Source organism: Hyperolius riggenbachi, chromosome 6 (genome assembly GCF_040937935.1).
Source record: "Hyperolius riggenbachi isolate aHypRig1 chromosome 6, aHypRig1.pri, whole genome shotgun sequence".
NCBI lineage: Eukaryota > Metazoa > Chordata > Amphibia > Anura > Hyperoliidae > Hyperolius > Hyperolius riggenbachi.
This window is the reverse complement of record NC_090651.1, coordinates 391,190,347-391,216,208: the sequence shown is the minus strand read 5'-3', so window position 1 is coordinate 391,216,208 and position 25,862 is coordinate 391,190,347. Positions and strand designations below refer to the sequence as shown.

Below are 25,862 nucleotides of genomic sequence, written 5' to 3'. Positions count from 1 at the left end.
GGGCTCCCAGCCTAAACCCTGTTTTTTTGGGGGGGGAGGGATTTTAAGTCCCCCCACATCATCAATTAGTGTTCCCCTTTACAAAATAATGATGCTACATGCCTCATATACACTAAAAAAACCCTTTTAAAGCAATTTAAAGGCCACTTACGGTTTTTTATCTGAATCCGCCGGCCACTAGGGTGGAATATCTGATTCAGATCGGAAATTTTTTAACTCGGATATCCGACCCAGATCGTATATATCTGGGTATCCGGATTCGAATCGGATCCGGATTTTGAAAAGAGGTATCCGAGCAGCACTAGGAGAAGTCAAGAAACATGAGAATCAACTTCTGATGTGGTGAATTTAGTTAGTAAAGGTCACCTTGAATATGTCGGAATTTGTTTTCCATATTAACCTCCCTGGCGGTTAATTTATTTTTGAAATTGGGCAAAAATCCTTTTTTTTTAATTTTTTTTTTGTTTCATGTAAAGCTACCAGAGTGGTAGCTACATGAAACACCACTAGAGGGCGCATGTGGCCCTCTAGTGCGATAATCGCCGGTGTTATAAACTGTTCTATATCACCTTGCTTCGACACCAGTAACTTCTTACAGTTACGTCTTACAGACTATTGAGATCACTTGACTCTCCACACAGCAAGCAGGAGATAGACTTCCTCAGGCTTCTTCAAGGTTTACGTTATTTATTCAAGTAACAGAAATACAGATAGATACAGTTTATCATCTCCTGGCCAAGCAGACTTCCATGTTGCGTTACAGCTGCGTGAGTACCTTCCTGCTGAAAGTACCCAGGTCTTCTTGTATCTACTCTATGTTACATCTAGACTACCTATGTACAGCATACATTATATCAGCTTACAGAAAGGAATGAACATGCTTAGAAGTCCCAGTCAGCCTTGCGAGCTATTGCGGAAGTAAAGAGCAGAATGCTCTCTCCATCGCTCACTCCGGGTTTAATACCGACTAGGAAAAAGTTAAATATGACATCATCTTCGCCACCCCCTAGATCAGATTATTGGTGGACCCACTCGTGGTGTCATCATACACACCTACTTGATTAATAATCAATGAGGCATTTGACCTATATGCAGGAATGTGGATGTTTAGTAAATAGGGCCGATGTTTACTGTTCCTGTGGTGTACGTGGAGGTCAGAGTAGGCCGATGGCCTTCTTTTAGGAACATGTTCTCAGTATCTGTGTGTATCCTCTGCTACACGCAGACCCTGAGATGCCTCTGCCTGCATCACAAAACCTCTATTTATTTTAAAGGCATACACTGCGGACAAGCCTTTTACATAAAACTCAGGCCAAGTAACTGAGGCCTGCTTAAATTATAACAGCCGGCATCAATAGCAAACAGGGGAACGCGTATATAATGCGTTCCCCTGTTTGGCTTCTCCTGTCGGCATGGCGACGATCGGCATGACGTCATGGACGTCAGCCGACGTCCTGACGTCATGCGCACTCGATCCAGCTCATAGCGCTGCCCGGAACTCATTGATCCGGGCAGCGCAGGGCTCTGGCGGGGGCCCTCTTCAGCCGCTGCGTGCGGGCGATCGAGCTGTGCGCGCGGCTAGCAAAGTGCTGGCTGCGCGCACAGCACTTTGAATGGGGCGAATTGCCCCAGCAGGCCCTGAGAAATCCTCCTGCGCGGCATAGCCCGAGCTCAGCTCGGGCTTACCGCCAGGGAGGTAAATATTTGCATTTGCTAAAGCGAGAGTTGAGGATAATAAGGGAGGATTGCTGGAATTCCAGTTGGAAACAATCTGATGGCGAGTGGCGCATATAATCTGCGATACCTCCAGGCGATAAGGGGACACCTAGCAATCTTCTTACCCCTCTATATCTTATTGAAAAAAATGCATGTTTGGCTGGAACTTTATTTAATAAATGTTCTCATTGCCATGGCAACAAAGCAGTTATCTGGTGCCTAAACATATATTGTTACACAGTTTGTGATATAACCTCAGTCGATTGAGAGCTTCTCGGTTCTTTGTAGTTTTGAAGCTCTGCTCTGTCAGTGAAGGCTCTCTCCAGTCTGGCTGGGATGGACTTGATAAAGTTGTCTTTGAAGTTTTGATATGAGAAAACATAGAGGACGGGGTTGATGCAAGCTGTTAAAATAAGCCAAGCAGACGAAGATTTCATGAATCAGGTTGTCCATTTCAATATTGTCTTCACCGATGTAAATAAACGGCCATGTATAATATGGGAACCAGCAGACAAAGAAGCAGACCACGACTGCAATCACAATTCGGTAAGACTGAGGAGATCGTCTAGTTATCGTGAGCTTTCTCAGCTTAAAGAAAATCAGTCCATAGGAAATAAGAATAATGCTGAACGGTAACGCGAACATTAATACTAATCTGGTGTTCCGTAACATGTTTACAAATGGGTCAGAAAAGCCCATCCACTGCTGATAACCCTTCTCAGCACAGTCGGAAAAATTCTCGTAGAAGAAAGAGGTAGCAGAAACGGGAGTACTCAGCATCAGACTCGCCACCCAGATAATCCCGGAAATAATGCGGGCTAATTTGGGAGTTCTGTGAACTTTCGTCCACATTGGCCAAATCACCGACACACATCGGTCGAGGCTGATGACTGCTAAGAAGTAGACGCTGCTGCACATGCTGAGAATCAACACAAATAAGCTTATCTCACACAGAGGTAATAGATAATGAGACATGGTGTACAAAGCCCATTCCATTATACGGACAGGGAGGAAGGTGCAGCAGGCAAAGTCAGCCACTGCCAAGTTGAGGAACCACACGGCACTGACATTCTTCATCTTCAATCCGGCAATCCAGATGACTAAACCATTGCCAATACTTCCAACCACAAATGTAACACTGTAGCAAATGATGCAGAAGGTCTTTAGAAATGGATATAAATATGTTGAGACATAAAAACTATCAAGGTCGTCAATGTTGAATATAGAGTTATTGCCCTGGGACTGATTGTATGTTGTTGGTGTTGTCTCCATAGTAACCTGTGGATGAAAAACTGAAACTTAGTACGATCACCATTCACCACTGACCATTTGCAACAAATTACTTTTCACACATTTTTTACTGATGAAATAAGGCTTTCGAAGAGAGAAGATAGTACACTTTTAAATTAAAATAGCCTAACAGGTTTTAATTGGAGATACAAGTAAAATCTGGTGTGACAAAATAGAAAGATGAGAATCTGAGGAAAGAAGAGAACTTAAAAGCTAATCCAAACTGGTATATGTGCAATTTTCATTTACAATCAGCCGGAAAAATATGGATACTTACCTTGGGAGAGGGATGCTTCTGGGTCCAACAGAAACTCCCTTCATCCTACTCTGTCCCTCTGTTCCAGCACTCAGACCCTCGAAGTTCCACAGAGCTCCCTCGCACTGTTCACACACAGACGGCTCCCGCCTGAACAGTAGCCCAAAGCCCCCACTCGGGCACAAGGGCCAGCCAAATGCACAGCGCATGCACAATGTTCCAGTGCTAAGGGTCTCAGCACTAAACCAGTGAGAAGGAGGGCAACAGGGAAAGACTTCAGAGGATGCAGAGGTTTCCCTTTCCCGAGGTGACTACCCAAATTGAGCAATTTTCTTCCCTTCAGAGTTACTTAGGTTTACTATGGGTTACTAAGTTCAGTTCCTTCACAAGTAAAATCTGTTTTATCAAGATAGAAGGAAGAGGAGGATAGGACAGATCTTCAGCCCAGAAGCAATGCTGTGAAATAGAGAAGAGAACTGAAAAGCTCCCCCCATGAGCACCCTGAGATTCAGAAAACAAAGTATAATTGTGTTGCCACCATCATTTCTTACCAAAGAAACAGAGAAACAGATATACCCACTAAAGAGCTATGAATGCCTGTTCTTATTCAACAGAAGTTCTTCTAATAATTATATCCAAAATGTTTGATATGTGCTGCCGCTGCTGCATAAGATACATAAATCTGTTGTCCTCCTCACCTGAAGTCAGATCCAAAGAAAAGGGGTTAGAGAGATTGTGGCTCCAGCCCGGTGTAGCAGTGATCTCGCAAGGACTGCAGTGTGGTTTGTTTTGGGGACAGACTTAACTAAAGCTTACTTAAAAAAATATTATCTGAGGGCAATGATGTAATATTAAGAATGAGAACTTATTGTACTAAGATAAGATCAGCTTTAAAGATGGGAACTGGCTATAGAAAGCATTCTTATTTTCTTAGATAATTACATTTAGAGTGGATTAGTCATGGGTGCCACATTACCCCATATTACAGCACAAGCAACTTGCTAAATAAATAGCTCAAAGCATTGATTCAATTGCATATTGATTTTCTTTTCATTTTTGTTTCATTGATAAATGTAAAATAGATGTTTGAGTGTTTCTTTGTATATATATATATATATATATATATATATATATATAGATAGATAGATAGATAGATAGATAGATAGATAGATAGATAGATATATATATATATATATATATATATATATATATATATATATATATATATATATATATATATATATATAGATATATAGATAGAGATATATATATATATATATATATATATATATATATATATATATATATATATATATATATATATAGATATATATATATATATATATATATATATATATATATATATATATATATATATATATATATATATATATATATATATATATATATATATATATATATATATATATATATATATATATATAGATATATATATATATATATAGATATATATATATAGATATATATATATATACATTTTTTGTTGTTGTTGTTTTTTTTTGAAATTAGGGAATCTTAAATTATATGTAACATTGCTGTGTGATCCTGGCGTCCATTTTCCTCACCTTCTCCTCTTGTGCACAGGCTGATACACTGCTTCTCTGATGCATTCACTTGTGTTTACAGATATCACTTATGAGCTATGATGCAAATGATCTGCTTCTCCTTTTATTCCGTGACTGGGTCAGACAGATGAGCCATCCAGATGGTTAAATACAAAGTTTACAACTTTTACATCTTATAACTTCTGAAGGTAAAGGTAAGGGGGCGGCTTCCTCTCATTTTAAAGTCACAGGTTTGCTTTAAATAATCAACTCAATAGCATTGCATGTAATTCTCCTCCAGGACCACCAGGTAGAGGGCACTTTCCACTCCCCCCCTGCCTCACACAGGTTGTAATGTTGTATCCCATGGGAAGCATCACCCCTCCTGTCTCCTGGTCTCCCATTAGTCACCCAGCCTGAACTCTGACCCCTGAACTCTGACCCCTGAACTCTGAACCCTGAACTCTGAGCCCTCAACCCTGAACTCTTACCCCTGAACTCTGACCCCTGAACCTCTGAACCCTCAACTCGAACTCTGAACCCTCAACCATGAACCCTGAACTCTGAGCCCTGAACTCTGAACCATTAACCCTGAACCATGAACTCTGACCCCTCAACCCTGAACTCTGATCCCTCAACCCTGAACTCTGAACCCTCAACCCTGAACTCTGAACCCTGAACCCTCAACCCTGAACCCTCAACCCTGAACTCTGACCCCTCAACCCTGAACCCTCAGCCCTGAACTCTGATCCCTCAACCCTGAAATCTGAACTCTGAACCCTCAACCCTGAACTCTGAACCCTCAACCCTAAACCCTGAACTCTGAACCCTGAACCCTGAACTCTGGACCCTGAACCCTGAACTCTGAACCCTGAACCCTGAACTCTGAATGCTCAACCCTGAACTCTGACCCCTGAACTCTGAACCCTCAACCCTGAACTCTGACCCCTGATCTCTGAACCCTGAACTCTGACCCCTGAACTCTAAACCATCAACTCTGAACCCTCAACCCTGAACTCTAAACCCTCAACTCTGAACCCTGAACTCTGAACCCTCAACCCTGAACTCTGACCCCTGAACCTTGAATTTTGATCTCTGAACTCTGAGCACTGAACTTTGAACCCTAAACTCTGAACCCTGACCCCTGGACTCTGACCCCTGAACTTTGACCCCTGAACCCTGAACTCTGAACTCTTATGCACTGTTTCTCGATTTGTGCATGCTTCTATCTGTTGTCTGCACCATGTATATTCTACCATGTATATTCTCATGTTTATGTCATGTGGTCTATGTCTCGTCTTTATTGCCATGTGTACCACATACAATCCGGGTACGTCATTTAGCGTACTTGGCAAAATAGAGAGGATTCTGAGCTGACACTTCTGACCAGATGTTTGATCTATATCTGAGTTGTGAATGCCTTCCAGACACATGCAGCTGAAATCTATGCCCTGTTGGAGCCTCTTATCCCTGCCAGGGCGCAGATTTCCCTCTCACATCACTCCCACCAATAACGCCACTCCATCGCTGCTAAACTCAACTGTCTAATGACAGGAGAGCTTGGTGCGCCGGCAGTGGCGTAAGTAAGAAGCTATGGCCCCGGTGTAAGTTTTACATTGGGGCCCCCCACCACTCTATACAGAACAATTGATACAGTGCACCAAAGCCTTCCAAGGACAACCACAGTGTCAGAGGTGCAAGAAGGGGATGGGGAAACAGCTTATGAAGGATAACTACAATTTAAAGTATCTATAGAAGTGATTATTACCAGCACAGGGGCTCAATAGAGAGCGAATACTGTGGTTGAGAGAGGTGCCCTCAGGGCCCCTCTGGCACCAAGAGCCCAATGCAGCCGCAACCTCTGCATCCCTTATTGCTAAGCCACTGTGCGCCAGTCAGGAGCTGCTCTTATTGCCGCCTGATCCTGTGATCACTGAGAGCCAATCGTGTGAAAATAAAGGCTTTGGTACTTCTGGTTCCAGTGCCTTTTATTCAGAAAAAGTTCACAAGCTTACAGGCAATGATAACCCTTTAGCATCTGAAGAAAGTGTCAGATGTGACTAAGGAACATGAACAGGTTAGTCCAGCTAAGTCATAACTGAACAAGGTAAATTCTAAGGCAGTCATGTAAATTCTGATTGTGAAGCAGTACTGGCTGCAGTTGTACAACTGCCCATAAAACAAATCTGAAGACTAAATAAATGTATGAGATGTTTAATTGTAGGTGGGTTACAGCTAAGGCAACCATTGGAAATGCAGGAGGGGAGATTAGATCCGACCCCACTTGGGTTTAAGAATGTCGCTCTCCGTAGATGTAGAATAAGGGGTAACACCCCTCCACCCAGGGGGGACACGAAATATCAAACAACATAAGACTGGAGGCACCAGATCTAGGGATGCTTATTCGGATTCCGCGGAAATGCAATTTTCGAAATTCCGATCGGAAATTGCATTTGCACATCGGAATGCGGAAATCGATAATGCAAGTGCCAAAGGCGGATTTCCACCGGAAATTGCGGAAATTCCACCCAACTTTAACATCGATTTTCTCAAAAACTATAAGGTCTTTTTGAAAACTTTTTTTTGCATCTTGTTCACAAGATTCAGTTTAATAAACCCTGACAATTTGGTGTTTCTAGGGCTTAAGGGGGCTTTACGATTAACCGCTAAAATCAGCGGATCTTTACTGTAATGTAAAATGCAGAAAATCTGCATCTGCCTATTTTCTACATTTTACATTACAGTAAAGATCCGCCGACTTTAGCGGTTAATAGATAAGCCCCCGTAATTCCTAGAAACACCAAGGGTTTATTAAACAGAATCTTCTGAACAAGATGCAAAAAAAAAGTTTTCAAAAAGACCTTATAGTTTTTGAGAAAATCGATGTTAAAGTCGGGCGGAATTTCCACGATTTCCGGCGGAAATTACGCATTAGAATGCGGAAATTGGTAGCGGAAAGCGGAATCGGTAAATGGTACATGACGGAATGCGGATTTACCTCGGAATCGGAAATTGGCATTCTGACCATCCCTAACCAGATCAGGATAAAATAGTTAAAACAGTTTAAATGGGAGGTAGTGCTGAATCAGGATGATACCATTTATTGGCTAACTTAGAGATGGATAAACAGTGAGCTTTCGACTTATAAAAAGCCTTCATCGGACTGGTTCCTGACCAGAACTGAAAAACACAGCTTATATACACTGACATACAGAGGAGAAACATTCTTTAGCAAACATAAATGTAATTAGATGCCTTAACTGTTACTGAGGAGGCTTTCCCAGGCATCTAAATTGATAAGATCAATAGAATCCTCAACATGACATAAAGCAGACTCTGGTGATGGGGAGACATCGTAAATTCCAAATTCAAATGGTAACTGGCCTGGTTACATGCACCATTAATTCTAAGCTTAAAGGGAAGGTTCAGGGAGGGTGGAGGAAAAATAAAAATCAATTTCCACTTACCTGGGGCTTCCTCCAGCCCGTGGCAGGCAGGAGGTGCCCTCGCCGCCGCTCCGCAGGCTCCCGGTGGTCTCTGGTGGCCGACCCGACCTGGCCAGGCCGGCTGCCAGGTCGGGCTCTTCTGCGCTCCAAGGACGGGCTCTTCTGCGTCCCACGTGGGCGCGCTGATGTCATCGGACGTCCGCCGGGCTGTACTGCGCATGCGCAGAACTACTGAGCCTGCGCAGTACAGCCCGGAGGACGTCCGATGACGTCAGAGCGCCGGTGTGGGACGCAGAAGTACCAGGACTTGGAGCGCAGAAGAGCCCGACCTGGCAGCCGGCCTGGCCAGGTCGGGTCGGCCACCTGCGGAGCGGCGGCGAGGGCACCTCCTGCCTGCCACGGGCTGGAGGAAGCCCCAGGTAAGTGGAAATTGATTTTTATTTTTCCTCCACCCTCCCTGAACCTTTCCTTTAAGTGAATTGTGGCATTTAAAGCCAGCACCTGAAAGCAAATAAAATGAATAGTGACAGTGAATTCCATCTTGCACAGCATATGGCACAAAAATGAATGAAAAGATAGAAAAATTAAAATTAAAAGAATTGTGGCATTTAAAACCCATCGTACCAGCACAAGAAGTTAGAGTCCTTGTTTAAACCATCTTGTACAGTTTTGAACCAATGTATAAACTAAAGTTTCTTGTGTTAGTCTCATGTTTCCCGATTTGAACAACCCTTTACTGCTTCTACAATGGGAGGTAGTGGTGGACTTACCTTCCCGAAACAGGCAATCTTCGGCTGCAACGCATTTCACTGGCTACAACCTGCTTCATCAGATATGAATCTACCTGGCTATCTGGGGTTCTCTTTGGACAACTGTTGAACACAAAAGACAAGGCCATGTCTGGCTACATATCTGTAAGCAGTGGCTGCATGGTGTAATGGTTAAGGGCTCTGCTTCTGACACAGGAGACCAGAGTTCAAATCTCAGCTCTGTCTGTTCAGTAAGCCAGCACCTATTCAGTAGGAGACCTTAGGCAAGTCTTCCTAACACTGCTACTGCCTATAGAGCATGCCCTAGTGGCTGCAGCTCTGGTGCTTTGAGTCCGCCAGGAGAAAAGTGTGATATAAATGTTATTTGTCTTGTCTACTTTTTCTCTTGCATTGAGCATAAATGGTAAATTTTAGGCCAGCTTCAGTTACTACTGTTGTGGTACAGTGGTTAGGGTGCTTGCCCACCACACAGTGAGACCCAGATTCAAATCCCAGCCAATGTCAGTTGGCTTTTATGCTACAAATCCTTAAAGGGAACCTAAACGGAGAAGGATATGGATTTTTCCTTTTAAAATAATACCAGTTGCCTGAATCGCCTGCTGATCCTGTGTCTCTAATACTTTTAGCCACAGCCCCTGAACAAGCATGCAGATCAGGTGCTCTGACTGAAGTCAGACTGGATTAGCTGCATGCTTGTTTCAGGGTGTGATTCAGCCACTATTGCAGTCACAAAGATCAGCTGGACTGCCAGGCAACTGGTATTGTTTACAGGAAACATCCATATCACTCTCAGTTAAGGTTCCCTTTAAGCAACCTATTGTTTCTATTGCATTGAGCATAAATGGTAAATTTTAGGCCAGTTTCAGTTACTACTGTAGTGGTACAGTGGTTAGGGTGACTTGCCCACCACACAGTGAGATCTGGGTTCGATTCCCAGCCATGGTATGATGTAAACTGGTTTTTGAAATAGTATAATTCCCTGGCAGATGAGACCCTCCTCCCTCCGGTAGGAGGGAGGAGAGAATAGGTAGAAGGGGAGGAGGGAGGTGGGGACCCACAAGAGGCTAATTAAAATCTCCCTAGCAGAGTGTGTAGCAGCTGTCCCATAACTAATTAGTGTAGGCAGACAACTGAGTCAAATGGTATAAGGACCTTGCTTGAAGGAGGGAGGGTGGGCGGGCTTACAGCAGTGAGAGCAGTGTGTTTTGCAATAATGTATCTGCTGACAGTGATATGGAGGGTCAAAGTTTTGCTCAATAGAGCATTATGGGGCGAATCGAACTTCCGCAAAAGTTCGCCTGATGCAGGCGAACGCGAACCCCCAAAGTTCGCCTAGAACCATTCGCAGGCGAACCGTTCGCGACATCTCTAGAGCCAATGCATAAACTAAGAACTATATATAATATACAGTGATATCAAATAAATATGGAAGCATAATATAAAATTCAACGGAATTACCTAAAACGGGTCACAACAATACTGGCTATTTAAGTCATGAACACAGAAATAGATGGCATTGAATATAACACCAGTAATAATACTATCAGGAGCACCGCAGCAAGGATGCAATATATGCACTATGTGCTATACCAGACATCATTGTTCATCTCAATATATGGCCTATGAGGTGGAATATTTGCCCCATTTCATGTAAAAACCATAGAGGAGTGTGATCGGCATATAAACAGTGAACCTTCCAGAGTAAGCTGGTTTTATGCCAAAAGTGTTGTGGGGCTCCAAAGGTTTAATGTTTGCCTGAGTCTTAGAAGGTATGAACACCATTTGCAGGGATATATTATATTCTTAGAGCTAGACTCTAGCCAATCAGGATGTGTCAGCTTGAGTGGAGGAGGGCGTGCGTGCATTGTGGCTTAATAATTAGTAGGTGGGCGCCATGTTATAGGAGGGCAGGAGGTGACCAAACAGTCAGTCAGGCAGTGCCATTAGTGAAGGGGCAGGTGCACCTGCGCGGAGGAATTCTGAGTGGTGCGGCGCCATATTGTAGAAGGGCAAGAAGCAAGCACAAGTCAGACCTCACTGTCAGGGGGCAGATGGAGGTCAGACGTCTAGTGTCTGCACATCAATTAGTGCCAGTAGCATCTATTGGCGAAGGGGTGAGGTTTAACATTGTCTGCTTGTGCTCAATGTCCCTGGTGCCGATCATGTGACCCCAGTATGTGTCCCACAAATGAGGATGGCTCATATGTGTTGGCAGGAAGCCAGGGGCACATCTAGGAAAGCTGGCTGCTCCATAATACACACAAGTATATTTTAATTTTAAAATGACTATTGTTCCCCCCCCCCCCCCCCAAAAAAAAAAAAAAACATGAAAAAAATAAATAAATATATATATATTTATATATATATATAAGAAAGCAGCCATCTAGTGGATAAATAAAGGAATCACACTAAAAGGAAATTATATAGATATTGCTAGGTCTCATTAAGAATAAAATAAATACATAAATAAATGACCTTATTCCACAAATGATTTTCATGTTTAAAAAGTTTATAGCAATACGTTACAAAAGAAGGATAATGAAGCACATATGTACACAAGGATAACAAAGACATAACATAACATGGATTAAAATGTAAATATAAAGTTAAGATGGTTCCCCAGGGTGCCAACCTACCTTCCCTCTTCCAACTGGGACCGACCACTACTGGCCATACTTACGGGAACAGGACCCACCTTGAGATTCGCCAAGGGTTGTTACGCTTGACATGCGATTTTAACGTTTGTGTGTAGTAAGTGCAATGATGTATTGCGTGTGAATAAAACTTTTTTCTATGTACTTCACAATCCAGCACTTTTCCTCTTTTCACTTATTGTTGTTAGAAAATTAACTACCCTGTGAGAATTTCGTGCATTTGAGATACCACATGGCCAGATTTGCATAGCTAGGGGCAAAGATACTGCCCATAGCTGTCCCCGAGGTCTGATGGGAAACTTTACCATTGAATTAAAAAAACATTATTATGCAGACTTAATTCAGCGCATTGTACAAGGAACATGTTCTGCTTAATTGGCATGGTATGATCTGATTCAAAAAATAATTGTATGGCTTTTAAACCAAATGAATGAGGTGTATTGGTATACTATGTGGTGATGTCACATGCCAGCCAGGAAAGATCAGGCTGCCAGGGGACCTCTAAAGATGTTGTGAGTCTTTTAGGTATGCATTTAAACTGTGTACATATTTTTGCAAGTGATTGTCAAGAAACTGGGAAAGATTCATAGTAACAGAGTCTATTCCTGCAATGATGGGGCTGCCGGGGGGTTTATGTAGGTTTTTATGTATTTTAGGGAAGGTAGTAGAAAATGTTTATTTTTTTTATTGAATAATGAATAAAAAGGATTTTTTTTTTATTTCCGTTTTTTGTAACGAGGCCTTCCATTTTTACTGTGTTAATTAAAGACTATAATTTATTATTAATTAGAAGTGAAGGATCAGAGGATAAGGACTGGTGATGTTGAGTGCCCTCCAGTGCTCTACTGGTTTCTAGTAAATAGTCGTGTTTATTAAGGATGAAGATGCCACGCCCATTATCAGCGGGTTTTATTACCAAATCCTCTCTTTTTATTGTATGTTATTTAGAGCTGCTTTTTCCTTTTTATTAATTGATCAGGATTGATCAGTATAGTGAGGGTGAAGGAATCGGTGTGTGTAATAACCGGTATGGAAGTAGTGGCGCCTCCATTCCCGTATTCTTAGATAGAATTCTCAGGCTCAGTTCACAGTGGGACATTGTGGAGCAGCTTACCGCACTGCATTCTATGCAATGTTCACAGTACAATGGTAGCGTCACATTGTAACATGTTGCGATATGGTAACACACTGATGCAGTGCATTACCTCTAAATGCACTTATTACCAGGTACAGGGAAGCATACTTTTCATTGCCTGTATGCTTCACTGTACTTACTGCATGCGATGGTAACTCAGTGTTAATGTGTGTTACCACCTTTTTTTGCATTGCGATGTAGTGCTGCGTTGTGACTTTAACTTGCATCACAACTCAACGTCCCACTGTGAACCTGGCCTTATAGAGTCTCATATTTTAGTTTAAAGGACAACTGAAGTGAGAAGTATGTGGGGGCTGCCATATTTATTTACTTTTAAACAATTCCATTTGCTTGCGCAGATCCTTACACCTGGGGAACGAGAGACACATGGGCCGAAACATTCTGGCTGCCCTCTGTGAGCAGGAGCAGAGTTGACTGACCCCCAGAGGCCTCCGTGTAGGGCAGGTAGTGTGTGACTGCAAACATGCTTGCTGCCCTGCACGATGAAGACCTGAGCCACGAGCCCTGTCTGGCACTGAACCTGGTGGTGCAGAGGTTTTTGTGGACCTATCCAGGAATGGAAGATGTGCTGCAAGGGGCACGCACACTTGTGGCCCATTTCCACTGCTCTTTCCCATTGCCACCACATTGCTGTCTGACCTGCAGCAGCACCAGGGCCTGTCACCCCACTGACTGTCCAACACGGTGGAACTCCACCTGCATTAGGGGCATGCTGGCCAGATGGGTAAGATCACTCTACTGCAAGTACTCTGCACGGCAGGGGCCCTGGGCTACCACTATTCCCATAGGGTGAGATGAGGAAGGGGGCTCTAAGCTGTCTGTGGAGCCATAGGCAATAGCTCAGTTTGGAGCTATGAACTGCCAGCCCTGATAAGGAGGGAGGACAGGCATCTGGAAATGGAGAATACATGGATTTTTACAGCTGATATATTCAGGAGGAGCCATGTTGGATGGGATGAAGTTTTTTGATCTTTTAAATTATATAAAGGCAAACCTTTGAATGGTAGTTGTGTGGTTATTTCAGGTGTTTGTTGAAAAAAACCTGCACAGAAAAGGCCTTCTTAAAATCCGGAGAAAGACATGCATAAAGGATGGGATTTACACAGCTACTGAGAGAGGCTAGGCTTATCATGATAGGTCCAACCACTTCAGCAGAAACAGATGAGAACCTTTCAGTGAAGGAGACCGCATGATACGGCAACCAGCAAAAGGCAAAGAAAGCCTGAGTAATAAATATCAATCTCAAGGCTGGGGTATATTTAGAGGTCTTCTTCTGTTGGTAAATAATGGCTGCAGTCACTGAACATATAAATATGATAATAAACGGAATACAGTAACCCAGCATGAATGCCATTATCACCATGGACTTATGTCTTCTATTTCTGAACATGGTGGTCTCCAGATTACCAAATACATCCAGACATTTGGTTGTTTCCTGGCAGTTAACAGTGTCTTTGAAGATAAAATAGGGTATGCTGACACCGATAGCAATAATCCATGCAATGAGAGCTTCTCTGGAGGCCAGACTAGGTCTCCTGTAGATGTTGTATCTCAGAGGAGACAAGACAACAAAGCAGTAGTCAATACTGTACAATATAAGCATAAAGGCACTAAGGAACATATTGAGGTGGAACATAAAGTTGTTCAGTCGGCACATGAAAGATTGAAAAGGCCAGTGAATATCGGAGGCAAAATAGACAATGTTCAGAATCAGAAATGATGAAGAAATGAACCCAGAGATGAACAAATTGAGGGACAAAACTGAACGGAATGTGCTCTCCATTCTGAAGACATTAATCCATATAACAAACGCATTAGCTGAAGTCCCCACTAAGACTATCAGAGCGCAGAAAGCAGCTGAGGAGATGTTGATGTTATGGGCAGCATGGAGGTCTTCTTTGGTGAAGTTAGCACAATATTCTTCTGAAATGTCTCTGGTAATGAAGACAGGAGTAACGTTGGAAATTAAGCTTTGTTCCATGGTCATCACTAGGAGAATCTCCTTGTGAAGCACTACAGAAATATCACCGGGAGAACCTTCTTGTGAGAGGCACTACAGAAATATCACCGGGAGAACCTTCTTGTGAGAGGCACTACAGAAATATCACCGGGAGAACCTTCTTGTGAGAGGCACTACAGAAATATCACCAGGAGAACCTTCTTGTGAGGCACTACAGAAATATCACCGGGAGAACCTTCTTGTGAGGCACTACAGAAATATCACCGGGAGAACCTTCTTGTGAGGCACTACAGAAATATCACCGGGAGAACCTTCTTGTGAGGCACTACAGAAATATCACCGGGAGAACCTTCTTGTGAGGCACTACAGAAATATCACCGGGAGAACCTTCTTGTGAGGCACTACAGAAATATCACCGGGAGAACCTTCTTGTGAGGCACTACAGAAATATCACCGGGAGAACCTTCTTGTGAGGCACTACAGAAATATCACCGGGAGAACCTTCTTGTAAAGCACTACAGAAATAGGAAAATACACAATCAGGTTCAGGAGGAACTGCTGTCAAAAGAATCTAATGAATAAGATCAATTGATTTCACAATATTAATTTATGCATTTCTAAATCAGTGTTTTCCCATTGTAAAATCTTTCCTCATCCCAATTTACATTCTGAAATGTATGACAGGTAGAGATGGCCCAAACGGTTCGCCAGCGAACGGTTCCGGGCAAAGTTTGGGTGGTTCGCCTTCACCGGCGAAGGCAAACTTTCCCAGAAGTTCGATTCACCCCATAATGCTCCATTAGGGTCAACTTTGACCCTCTACATCACAGTCAGCAGGCACATTGTAGCCAATCAGGCTACACTCAGTCCTGGAGCCCCTCCCCCCCACTTATATAAGGCAGGGAGCGCCGGCCATTACACTCACTTGTGTGCCTGGTATAGTGAGAGAAGGGACAGCTGCTACAGACTGTTACTCCTAGGGAAAGATTAGTTAGGCTCTTGGCTTGTTAGCTTGCTCCTGGCTGATTCTTATTGCTATAATAGCACCCCACAACAGCTCTTTTGAGAGCTAATCCTGTTCTTGTGATCTATTTTTTTTCTGTGTGTCCCACTGACACTTCTGTGTTGCATAGACAGCCTTGATAATTCATACTGTGTGTGTGCCACTGCCAGCGGCCCAGCACATTCAGTGACTACTTGTGTGACAGGTGCACATTTAATACCCAGTACTACATATACCTAGTACCTGTTGTGTTTAGTTAACCCACCTCATCACAGCATATACCTAGCTGTTGTGTTGAGTGAACCCAGCTCACTGCATCTACCTAACTTTTGTGTTGAGTGAACCCACCTCACTGCATCTACCTACATTTTGTGTTGAGTGAACCCACCTCACTGCTTCTACCTACCTTTTGTGTTTAGTAAACCCACCTCACTGCATATACCTAGCTGTTGTGTTGAGTGAACCCACCTCACCGCATCTACCTACCTTTTGTGTTCAGTGAACCCAGCTCACTGCATCTACCTACCTTTTGTGTTCAGTGAACCCACCTCACTACATCTACCTACCTTTTGTGTTCAGTGAACCCACCTCACTGCTTCTGCTATATGTCACTACAGCGCCTCTTTACTGCAATATGCTATACTGTATGTCACTACAGGGCCTCTTCACTGCATTCTGCTATATGTCACTACAGGGCCTCTTTACTGCATTCAACTATATGTCACTACAGGACCTCTTTACTGCATTCTGCTATATGTCACTACAGGGCATCTTTACTACATTCTGCTATATGTCACTACAGGGCCTGTTTACTGCATTTTGTTATATGTCACTACAGGACCTCTTTACTGCATTCTGCTATATGTCACTACAGGGCCTCTTTACTGCATTCTGCTATATGTCACTACAGGGCCTCTTTACTGCATTCTGCTATATGTCACTACAGGACCTATTTACTGCATTCTGCTATATGTCACTACAGGGCCTCTTTACTGCATTCTACTATATGTCACTACAGGGCCTCTTTACTGCATTCTGCTATGTCACTACAGGGCCTCTTTACTGCATTCTGCTATATGTCACTACAGGGCCTCTTTACTGCATTCTGCTATATGTCACTACAGGACCTATTTACTGCATTCTGCTATATGTCACTACAGGGCCTCTTTACTACATTCTGCTATATGTCACTACAGGGCTTCTTTACTGCATTCTGCTATATGTCTCTACAGGGCCTCTTTACTGCATTCAACTATATGTCTCTACAGGGCCTCTTTACTGCATTCTTCTATATGTCACTACAGGGCACCTTTACTGCATTCTGCTATATGTCTCTACAGGGCCTCTTTACTGCATTCTGCTATATGTCACTACAGGGCCTCTTTACTGCATTCTGCTCTACGTATGTCATCACAGGGCCTCTTTACTGCATTTTGCTAAATGTCACTACAATGGCTCTGAATCAGTTAATTCTTCACCAATTAACTCCTGTGAAGTGTCAAATGCAGCGGATGTGCTGCTTGTAGTAGCGCTGGTGGCTGCGGGAGATGAGGTGTTCTGTGTTAAATAGTCAACCACATACTGAAAATCTTGGGAGTTGATGGGACGTGCCTTCTTCTGAGCACTGTACTTTGGGCCAGGGCCGCACGAAATCACATCAACACGACCTTGCACAGACCTGCCGGGTGGCCTTCCTCTGCGTCTGCCTCTACCTCTGCCTCTACCTGTTTTGTCTGTTTTGTCCATATCGGGGGGGATGAAGTGAACGGTATGCACTGACTTGACTCATACAATGTGCAGTCACACAGGTGCAGTTAACAGGTATGCACGGAGTGGTATATCACACTGCGTGCACTCACATAGGTAGGTGGGTGCACTGTGAACAACAGGTAGGTATATGCAGTGATGGGTATTACAATGTGCCTCTGTCACACACAGACAGGTACCGGACAGGCACAATGACACTGCGTGCGCTCATGTAGGTAGGTGGGTGCACTGTGAACAACAGGTAGGTAGGTATATGCAGTTATGGGTATAACATTGTGTATCTGTCACACACAGACAAGTACCGGACAGGCACAGTGACACTGCGTGCGCTCAGCTCACGTAAGTAGGTGGGTGCATTGTGAACAACAGGTAGGTATATGCAGTAATGGGTATTACAATGTGCACCTGTCACACACAGACAGGTAGCGGACAGGCACAATGACACTGCGTGTGCTCAACTCACGTAGGTAGGTGGGTGCACTGTGAACAACAGGTAGGTAGGTATTTGCAGTGATGGGTATTACAATGTGCACCTGTGACACACAGACAGGTACCGGACAGGTACAGTGACACTGCGTGCACTCAGCTCACGTAGGTAGGTTTATGCAGTGATGGGTATTACAATGTGCACCTGTCACACACAGACAGTTACCAGACAGTTACAGAGACACTGCGTGCGCTCAGCTCACGTAGGTAGGTGGGTGCACTGTGAACAGCAGGTAGATATATGCAGTACTGGGTATTACAATGTGCACCTGTCACACACAGACAGGTACCGGACAGGCACAGTGACACTGCGTGTGCTCAGCTCACGTAGGTAGGTGGGTACACTGTGAACAGGTAGGTAGGTATATGCAGTACTGGGTATTACAATGTGCACCTGTCACACACAGACAGGTAGCGGACAGGCACAGTGACACTGTGTGCACTCAGCTCACGTAGGTAGGTGGGTGCACTGTGAACAGCAGGTAGGTATATGCAGTGATGGGTATTACAATGTGCACCTGTCACACACACAGGTAGTCACTGAAGGTGCTGGGCCTGGCAGTGGCACACACACACAGTATGGATTATCAAGGCTGTCTATGCAACAAAAGTGTCAGTGGGACACACACACAAAAAAAAAAATAGATCACAAGAACAAGATTAGCTCTCAAAAGAGCTGTTGTGGGGTGCTATCTTAGCAATAAGAATCAGCAAGGAGCAAGCTAAGAAGCCTACAAGAGCCTAACTAATCTTTCCTTATGCGAGTCTACAGCAGCTGTCCCTTCTCTAAGTATTGCGGGCACACGAGTGAGTAAAGTGGCCAGCGCTGTCTGCCTTTTTATAAGGGGGGAGTGGCTCCAGGAGGGAGTGTAGCCTGATTGGCTACAATGTGCCTGCTGACTGTGATGTAGAGGGTCAAAGTTGACCCTAATGGTGCACTATGGGGGCGAATCAAACTTCCAGTAAAGTTTTCGGTTCCCCGCAATCGCGAACCCCGGATGTTCGCCTGGAACCGTTCGCCGGCGAACCGTTCGGGCCATCTCTAATCACTACAGGGCCTCTTTACTGCATTCTGGTAGATGTCACTACAGGGCCTCTTTACTGCATTCTGCTATATGTCACTACAGGGCACCTTTACTGCATTCTACTATATGTCACTACAGGGCCTCTTTACTGAATTTTGCTATATGTCACTACAGGGCCTCTTTACTGCATTCTGCTATATGTCACTACAGGGCCTCTCTCCTGCATTCTGCTCTTTACTGCACTGTATATTAGGGGGGAGGTTAGGCTTAGGTAATAGGATAGACTGTATGTTAGGTGGGAGGTTAGGGTTAGGTAGGAAGATAGACTGTATGTTGGGTGGGAGGTTGGGGTTTGTTATTAGAGATGGCCCGAACCTCCAATTTTCGGTTCACGAACCTCCCGTGAAAGTTCGGTTTGCGCGAACTTTCGTGAACTGCAATATACTTCAATGGGGAGGCGAACTTTGAAAACTAGAAAAATTTATGCTGGCCACAAAAGTGATGGAAAAGATGTTTCAAGGGGCCTAACGCCTGGAGGGGGGCATGGCGGAGTGGGATACACGCCAAAAGTCCCGGGGAAAATCTGGATGTGACGCAAAGCAGCGTTTTAAAGGCTGAAATCACATTGAATGCTAAATTGCAGGCCTGAAGTGCTTTAAAACACCTTGCATGTGTATACATCAATCAGGGAGTGTAATTAGAGTACTGCTTCACACTGACACACCAAACTCACTGTGTAACGCACCGCAAACAGCTGTTTGTGTAGTGACTGCTGTGGTGGACTGGTGCGCACCATGGCACAAACAGCTGTTTGCGGTGGCCAGGCCATGGCGGTTTACAAGCCCATATGGTCGCCGGGCTGAGGTAGCTGAATGACAGAACAGTGACTGTCCAGCTGATCAAATTTGGTCTGTCCACAATGAAGCAACAACCTTATTATCTTGGGTGTGCCCCCCCCCCCCCCTGAGACACTCATATAGCTGGCGGTCATTGTTTCATTGTGATACGAAAGCCCCTTCACCATGGCAAGGTAATGTTCATGTTGAAGGGGAATGGGCACATGTACATGCCTTTTGTTTTGTTGTTGCAGCTGCAGTGCAGCCAGAAAAATTAGGCAGGCATGTACACGCACCAGAAAAATTATTATAGCGTCCGTTGCTAGCAGCGGCCTTAAAAATTCATGGATCCACCTGGAGTCCTGGAACCTGTTGGTGGTGGCAGAGAAGGCGTCAAGCGGCCTGCAGGCAGAGATGCTGTGTGGGGAGCGACTTAATCTTGGAGCAGCCAGTCACATGGCGTGCGGGGAAAAAAGAGATGCTGTGTGTGGGGACTGACTTAGTCTTCGGGCAGGCCTGACCGTGCTTTGCAGACCAGGCATCCATGTTCAGATGGACCCTTGACCCAACGCTGTGTGCCAGAGATGACACCACTTGCCTTTCAACATCACGGTACAGTTTGGGTATAGCCTTTTTTGAGAAATAATTTCTTAACTGACTGAGGAGGAGGAGTCCGGAGAGTGACGCTTTGAGGGAGGCCGGGCAGTGGGCGGATCAGCAGTAGTACGGTACTACTGCTGATCCGCCCACTGCCCGGCCTCCCTCAACGCGTCACTCTCCGGACTCCTCCTCCTCAGTCAGTCACTTCATAGTGCCGCCCACTGCCAGCCAGGCAGCCACCCACTACCACCGGACACAGGTACTTCTTGAAATTTTTGTATGGGGAAGCGGGCAGAGGGGGGAGCGCTAGCGGAGGGGGTGGGGGGAATTTCCGACCCCCCCCCCCGCGATCGGGGCATGCTCCCCCCTTATGCCTGCGACCCCATAGGGGGGCAGTATTCGGCCGAACAGGGCCCTGTTCGGCCGAACAGGGGCCCTGTTCGGCCCTGTTCGGCGGCCATTAGAAGTTCGGGTCGAACCCGAACTTAAAAGGCTGAACACCATCAGGTGTTCGGCCGAACTCGAACATCACCCGAACAGGGTGATGTTCTGCAGAACCCGAACAGTGGCGAACACTGTTCGCCCAACACTAATATTAAGTGGGAGGTTAGGGTTAGGTAGTTGGATAGACTGTATGTTAGGTGGGAGGTTAGGGTTAGGTAGTAGGATAGACTGTATGTTAGGTGGGAGGTTAGGGTTAGGTAGTAGGATAGACTGTATATTAGGTGGGAGGTTAGGGTTAGGTAGTAGGATAGACTGTATATTAGGTGGGAGGTTAGGGTTAGGTAATAGGATAGACTGTATATTAGGTGGGAGGTTAGGGTTAGGTAGTAGGATAGACTGTATATTAGGTGGGAGGTTAGGTAATAGGATAGACTGTATATTAGGTGGGAGGTTAGGGTTAGGTAGTAGGATAGACTGTATATTAGGTGGGAGGTTAGGGTTAGGTAATAGGATAGACTGTATATTAGGTGGGAGGTTAGGGGGTTAGGTAGTTGGATAGACTGTATGTTAGGTGGGAGGTTAGGGTTAGGTAGTAGGATAGACTGTATGTTAGGTGGGAGGTTAGGGTTAGGTAGTAGGATAGACTGTATATTAGGTGGGAGGTTAGGGTTAGGTAATAGGATAGACTGTATATTAGGTGGGAGGTTAGGGTTAGGTAATAGGATAGACTGTATATTAGGTGGGAGGTTAGGGTTAGGTAATAGGATAGACTGTATATTAGGTGGGAGGTTAGGGTTAGGTAGTAGGATAGACTGTATATTAGGTGGGAGGTTAGGTAATAGGATAGACTGTATATTGGGTGGAAGGTTAGGGTTAGGTAGTTGGTTAGACTGTGTGTTAGGTGGGAGGTTAGGGTTAGGTAGTAGGATAGACTGTATGTTAGGTGGGAGGTTAGGGTTAGGTAATAGGATAGACTGTATATTAGGTGGGAGGTTAGGGTTAGGTAATAGGATAGACTGTATATTAGGTGGGAGGTTAGGGTTAGGTAGTTGGATAGACTGTATGTTAGGTGGGAGGTTAGGGTTAGGTAGTAGGATAGACTGTATGTTAGGTGGGAGGTTAGGGTTAGGTAGTAGGATAGACTGTATGTTAGGTGGGAGGTTAGGGTTAGGTAATAGGATAGACTGTATATTAGGTGGGAGGTTAGGGTTAGGTAATAGGATAGACTGTATATTAGGTGGGAGGTTAAGGTTAGGTAATAGGATAGACTGTCAGGTAGTAGGATAGACTGTATCTCCCTCTCTCTCCTTATCTTCCTCTCTCTCTCTCTCTCTCTCTCTCTCTCTCTCTATCCATCTTCCCCTCTCCCTATCTCTCTCTCACTCCTTCCCTCCCCCCTCTCTCTCTCCTCATCTTCCCCTCCCCCCCCCCCTCTCTCCCCTCATCTTCCCCTCCTCTCTCTCTCTCTCTCTCTCTCTCCCTCTCCTTCTCTCTCTCTCCTTCTCTCTCTCTCTCTCTCTCTCTCTCTCTCTCTCTTTCTCTCCCTCTCTACCCATCTCCCCCCCACTCTTCCTCTCTCTCTCTCTCTCTCTCTCTCTCTCTCTCTCTCTCTCTCTCTCTCTCTCTCACTCACTCACTCACTCACTCACTCACTCACTCTCTCTTTCTCTCTCTCTCTCTCACTCCCCATCTTCCTTTCTCTGTTCTCACCCCCCCCCCCCTTCTACCTCTTCATATCTCTCCTTCCTTCTTTCTTTCCCTTATTTCATTACCACATTTTCTCCCCATGTTCTTAATTGCTCCCCCTCTGAACATAGAGAGAGTTCAGTATTGAGAGGAGGGATAGAGGGAGGAGACAGAGGGATAGAGGGAAGTAGGAGACAGAGGGATAGAGGGAGGAGACAGAGGGATAGAGGGAGGGAGGAGACAGAGGGATAGAGGGAGGGAGGAGACAGAGGGAGGAGACAGAGGGATAGAGGGAGGAGACAGAGGGATAAAGGGAGGAGACAGAGGGATAGAGGGAGGGAGGAGACAGAGGGATAGAGGGAGGGAGGAGACAGAGGGATAGAGGGAGGAGACAGAGGGATAGAGTGAGGTAGGAGACAGAGGGATAGAGGGAGGAGACAGAGGGATAAAGGGAGGAGACAGAGGGATAGAGGGAGGGAGGAGACAGAGGGATAGAGGGAGGTAGGAGACAGAGGGATAGAGGGAGGAGACAGAGGGATAGAGGGAGGAGACAGAGGGATAAAGGGAGGAGACAGAGGGATAGAGGGAGGGAGGAGACAGAGGGCTAGAGGGAGGTAGGAGACAGAGGGATAGAGGGAGGAGACAGAGGGATAGAGGGGGGAGACAGAGAGATAAAGAGAAGAGACAGAGGGATAGAGGGAGGGAGGAGACAGAGGGATAGAGGGAGGGAGGAGACAGAGGGATAGAGGGAGGAGACAGAGGGATAGAAGGAGGAGACAGAGGGATAAAGGGAGGAGACAGAGGGATTGAGGGAGGGAGGAGACAGAGGGATAGAGGGAGGGAGGAGACAGAGGGATAGAGGGAGAAGACAGAGAGATAGAGGGAGGGAGGAGACAGAGGGATAGAGGGAGGAGACAGAGGGATAGAGGGAGGAGACAGAGGGATAGAGGAAGGGAGGAGACAGAGGGATAGAGTGAGGGAGGAGACAGAGGGATAGAGGGAGGAGACAGAGGGATAGAGGAAGGGAGGAGACAGAGGGATAGAGGGAGGAGACAGAGGGATAGAGGAAGGGAGGAGACAGAGGGATAGAGGGAGGAGACAGAGGGATAGAGGGAGGAGTCAGAGGGATAGAGGGAGGGAGGAGACAGAGGGATAGAGGGAGGGAGGCTCCCGTTCTGTCTCCTCCCAATACTGAGCTATGTGCCAATTGCTGGATGTTTGCTGAGCTATCTCTTCACTGAGCATCGCATGCAGTGGATTCCCTTGATAATAACTTTTATCCATCATGGAAGAGAACAATGGTCACAACAAGGAATGTGGACTTACGGTTATTATTCTTTGATGGACATAGTGAACTCACACTGGTTGGTCTTGTCCTCCTTGTGCTGTATGTAGGATGATGATGATGATGATGGGGACTGTCTCCTGTGAATGTCCGTTATACAGTCAGTGCTGGTCACTGCCAGGAATGTGGGCTTACAGTCAGGACTCTGTGAGGGGCATAGTCCCGTTAGTTGGTCTTGTCCTCCTTGTGCTGTGTGAAGGAGGATGAGGATGATGGGGGTCTCCTGTGAATGGCCGTTATACAGTCAGCGCTGGTCACTGCCAGGAATTGTTAAGTCACTGCTTGCTTCCTCTTTCTCTCTCTCTCTCGTTTTTCTGTTTAGTGACGTCTGAGGAAATGCATTGAGGAGAATTGTGAAATGCTTTCCCTCTGTTTCTGCTCTCCCTTACAGCTGTTAGCTTAAAGTAACCCATCAGTGTGTCTCCATTCAGGGCCAGCTATAGTAACAATGGGGCCCCTAGGCAAAATTATTCCAGGGCCCCCAACAGGCACCCCTCTTTCCCACCCCAACCAAAATGCTGCTTTAGGGGCCATTTGCTGGAGTCAAATTTCCCCCAGGGCCCCTGAGCTGGCTGCTACCTCCCCTTCTCACACCCAAACTCTGTCAGTCCATGGCTCCGTGACCTACCGACTTCATCCTCGCAGGGGCCCCCTCCTCCATGACCCGGCGTATGTTATTATGTGATAATGTGCCACAGGTCACTGAAAAGATGGACCCAGTGGTGGGTAAAGACTGGAGTGCCAAAAGCCACAGACTGACAGAGGAGCGCACAGACCCACAGACTGACAGAGGAGCGCACAGGGCCAAAGACTGACAGAGGAGCGCACAGGGGACAGACTGACAGAGGAGCGCACGGGGCCATAGACTGACAGAGGAGCGCCCAGACCCACAGACTGACAGAGGAGCGCACAGGGCCAAAGACTGACAGAGGAGTGCCCAGAGCCACAGACTGACAGAGGAGTGCACAGGGCCACAGACTGACAGAGGAGCGCCCAGACCCAAAGACTGACAGACAGGGGCGTAGGAATAGGCCCTGCAGCCCCTGCGCCCGCGGGGGGGCCCGGCCCCCCCCTGGGGCCCGCTTGGGGCCGTTTTGTGGGTGCTGGAGGGGTGGCAGCATGAGGGGAAAGCCTTGCCCACAGTCGGCGGGGAGAGGGGTAGTTCCCCCCTCTCCCTCACCTCGGGGCTCTCCCCTCTGTGCTCCCCTCCAGCTCGTAAGTGTCTGTGGGGCTGTGGTGGGCAGCGAGCGGCGGGCAGATACATACCTGCTTCCGTGTGTTCCATCGGAGACTTCTCCCTCTATCGGCTGACGTCACTTTCCGGAAGTGACGTCAGCCGCTAGAGGGAGAAGTCTCCAATGGAACGCACGGAAGCAGGTATGTATCTGCCCGCCGCTCGCTGCCCACCACAGCCCCACAGACACTTACGAGCTGGAGGGGAGCACAGAGGGGAGAGCCCCGAGGTGAGGGAGAGGGGGGAACTACCCCTCTCCCCGCCGACTGTGGGCAAGGCTTTCCCCTCATGCTGCCACCCCTCCAGCACCCACAAAAATCCGAGCGGGCCCCATGGGGGGGGGGGGGGGGGGTTGGCATATTACGATTTTCTGGTGTCTGCTGCCCACATTACGATTTTCTGGTGTCTGCTGCCCTCATTACGATTTTCTGGTGTCTGCTGCCCACATTACGATTTTCAGGTGTCTGCTGCCCACATTACGATTTTCAGGTGTCTGCTGCCCTCATTACGATTTTCAGGTGTCTGCTGCCCTCATTACGATTTTCAGGTGTCTGCTGCCCACATTACGATTTTCAGGTGTCTGCTGCCCACATTACGATTTTCAGGTGTCTGCTGCCCTCATT

General features: G+C 46.0%; 2 protein-coding genes across 2 annotated transcripts; both read right to left on the bottom strand.

Moving 5' to 3' along the window:
• Positions 1-667: 667 nt before the first annotated feature.
• Positions 668-24,011, bottom strand: LOC137523141 (C3a anaphylatoxin chemotactic receptor-like). The gene is made up of 2 exons (XM_068243379.1): positions 23,987-24,011; positions 668-2,994 (listed from the first exon to the last, which is right to left on the bottom strand). The coding sequence occupies exon 2, from the start codon at positions 2,986-2,988 to the stop codon at positions 2,023-2,025; it is 966 nt and encodes a 321-aa protein (XP_068099480.1). The 5' UTR covers positions 2,989-2,994; positions 23,987-24,011; the 3' UTR covers positions 668-2,022.
• Positions 13,332-14,894, bottom strand: LOC137523140 (chemerin-like receptor 1). Its single transcript, XM_068243378.1, has one exon. The coding sequence runs from the start codon at positions 14,838-14,840 to the stop codon at positions 13,869-13,871; it is 972 nt and encodes a 323-aa protein (XP_068099479.1). The 5' UTR covers positions 14,841-14,894; the 3' UTR covers positions 13,332-13,868.
• Positions 24,012-25,862: the final 1,851 nt, after the last annotated feature.

Bases quoted from the DNA above. Each gene is read 5' to 3' on its own strand.
- LOC137523141 (XM_068243379.1), bottom strand. From the start codon at position 2,988: ATGGAGACAACACCAACAACATACAATCAGTCCCAGGGCAATAACTCT.
- LOC137523140 (XM_068243378.1), bottom strand. From the start codon at position 14,840: ATGACCATGGAACAAAGCTTAATTTCCAACGTTACTCCTGTCTTCATT.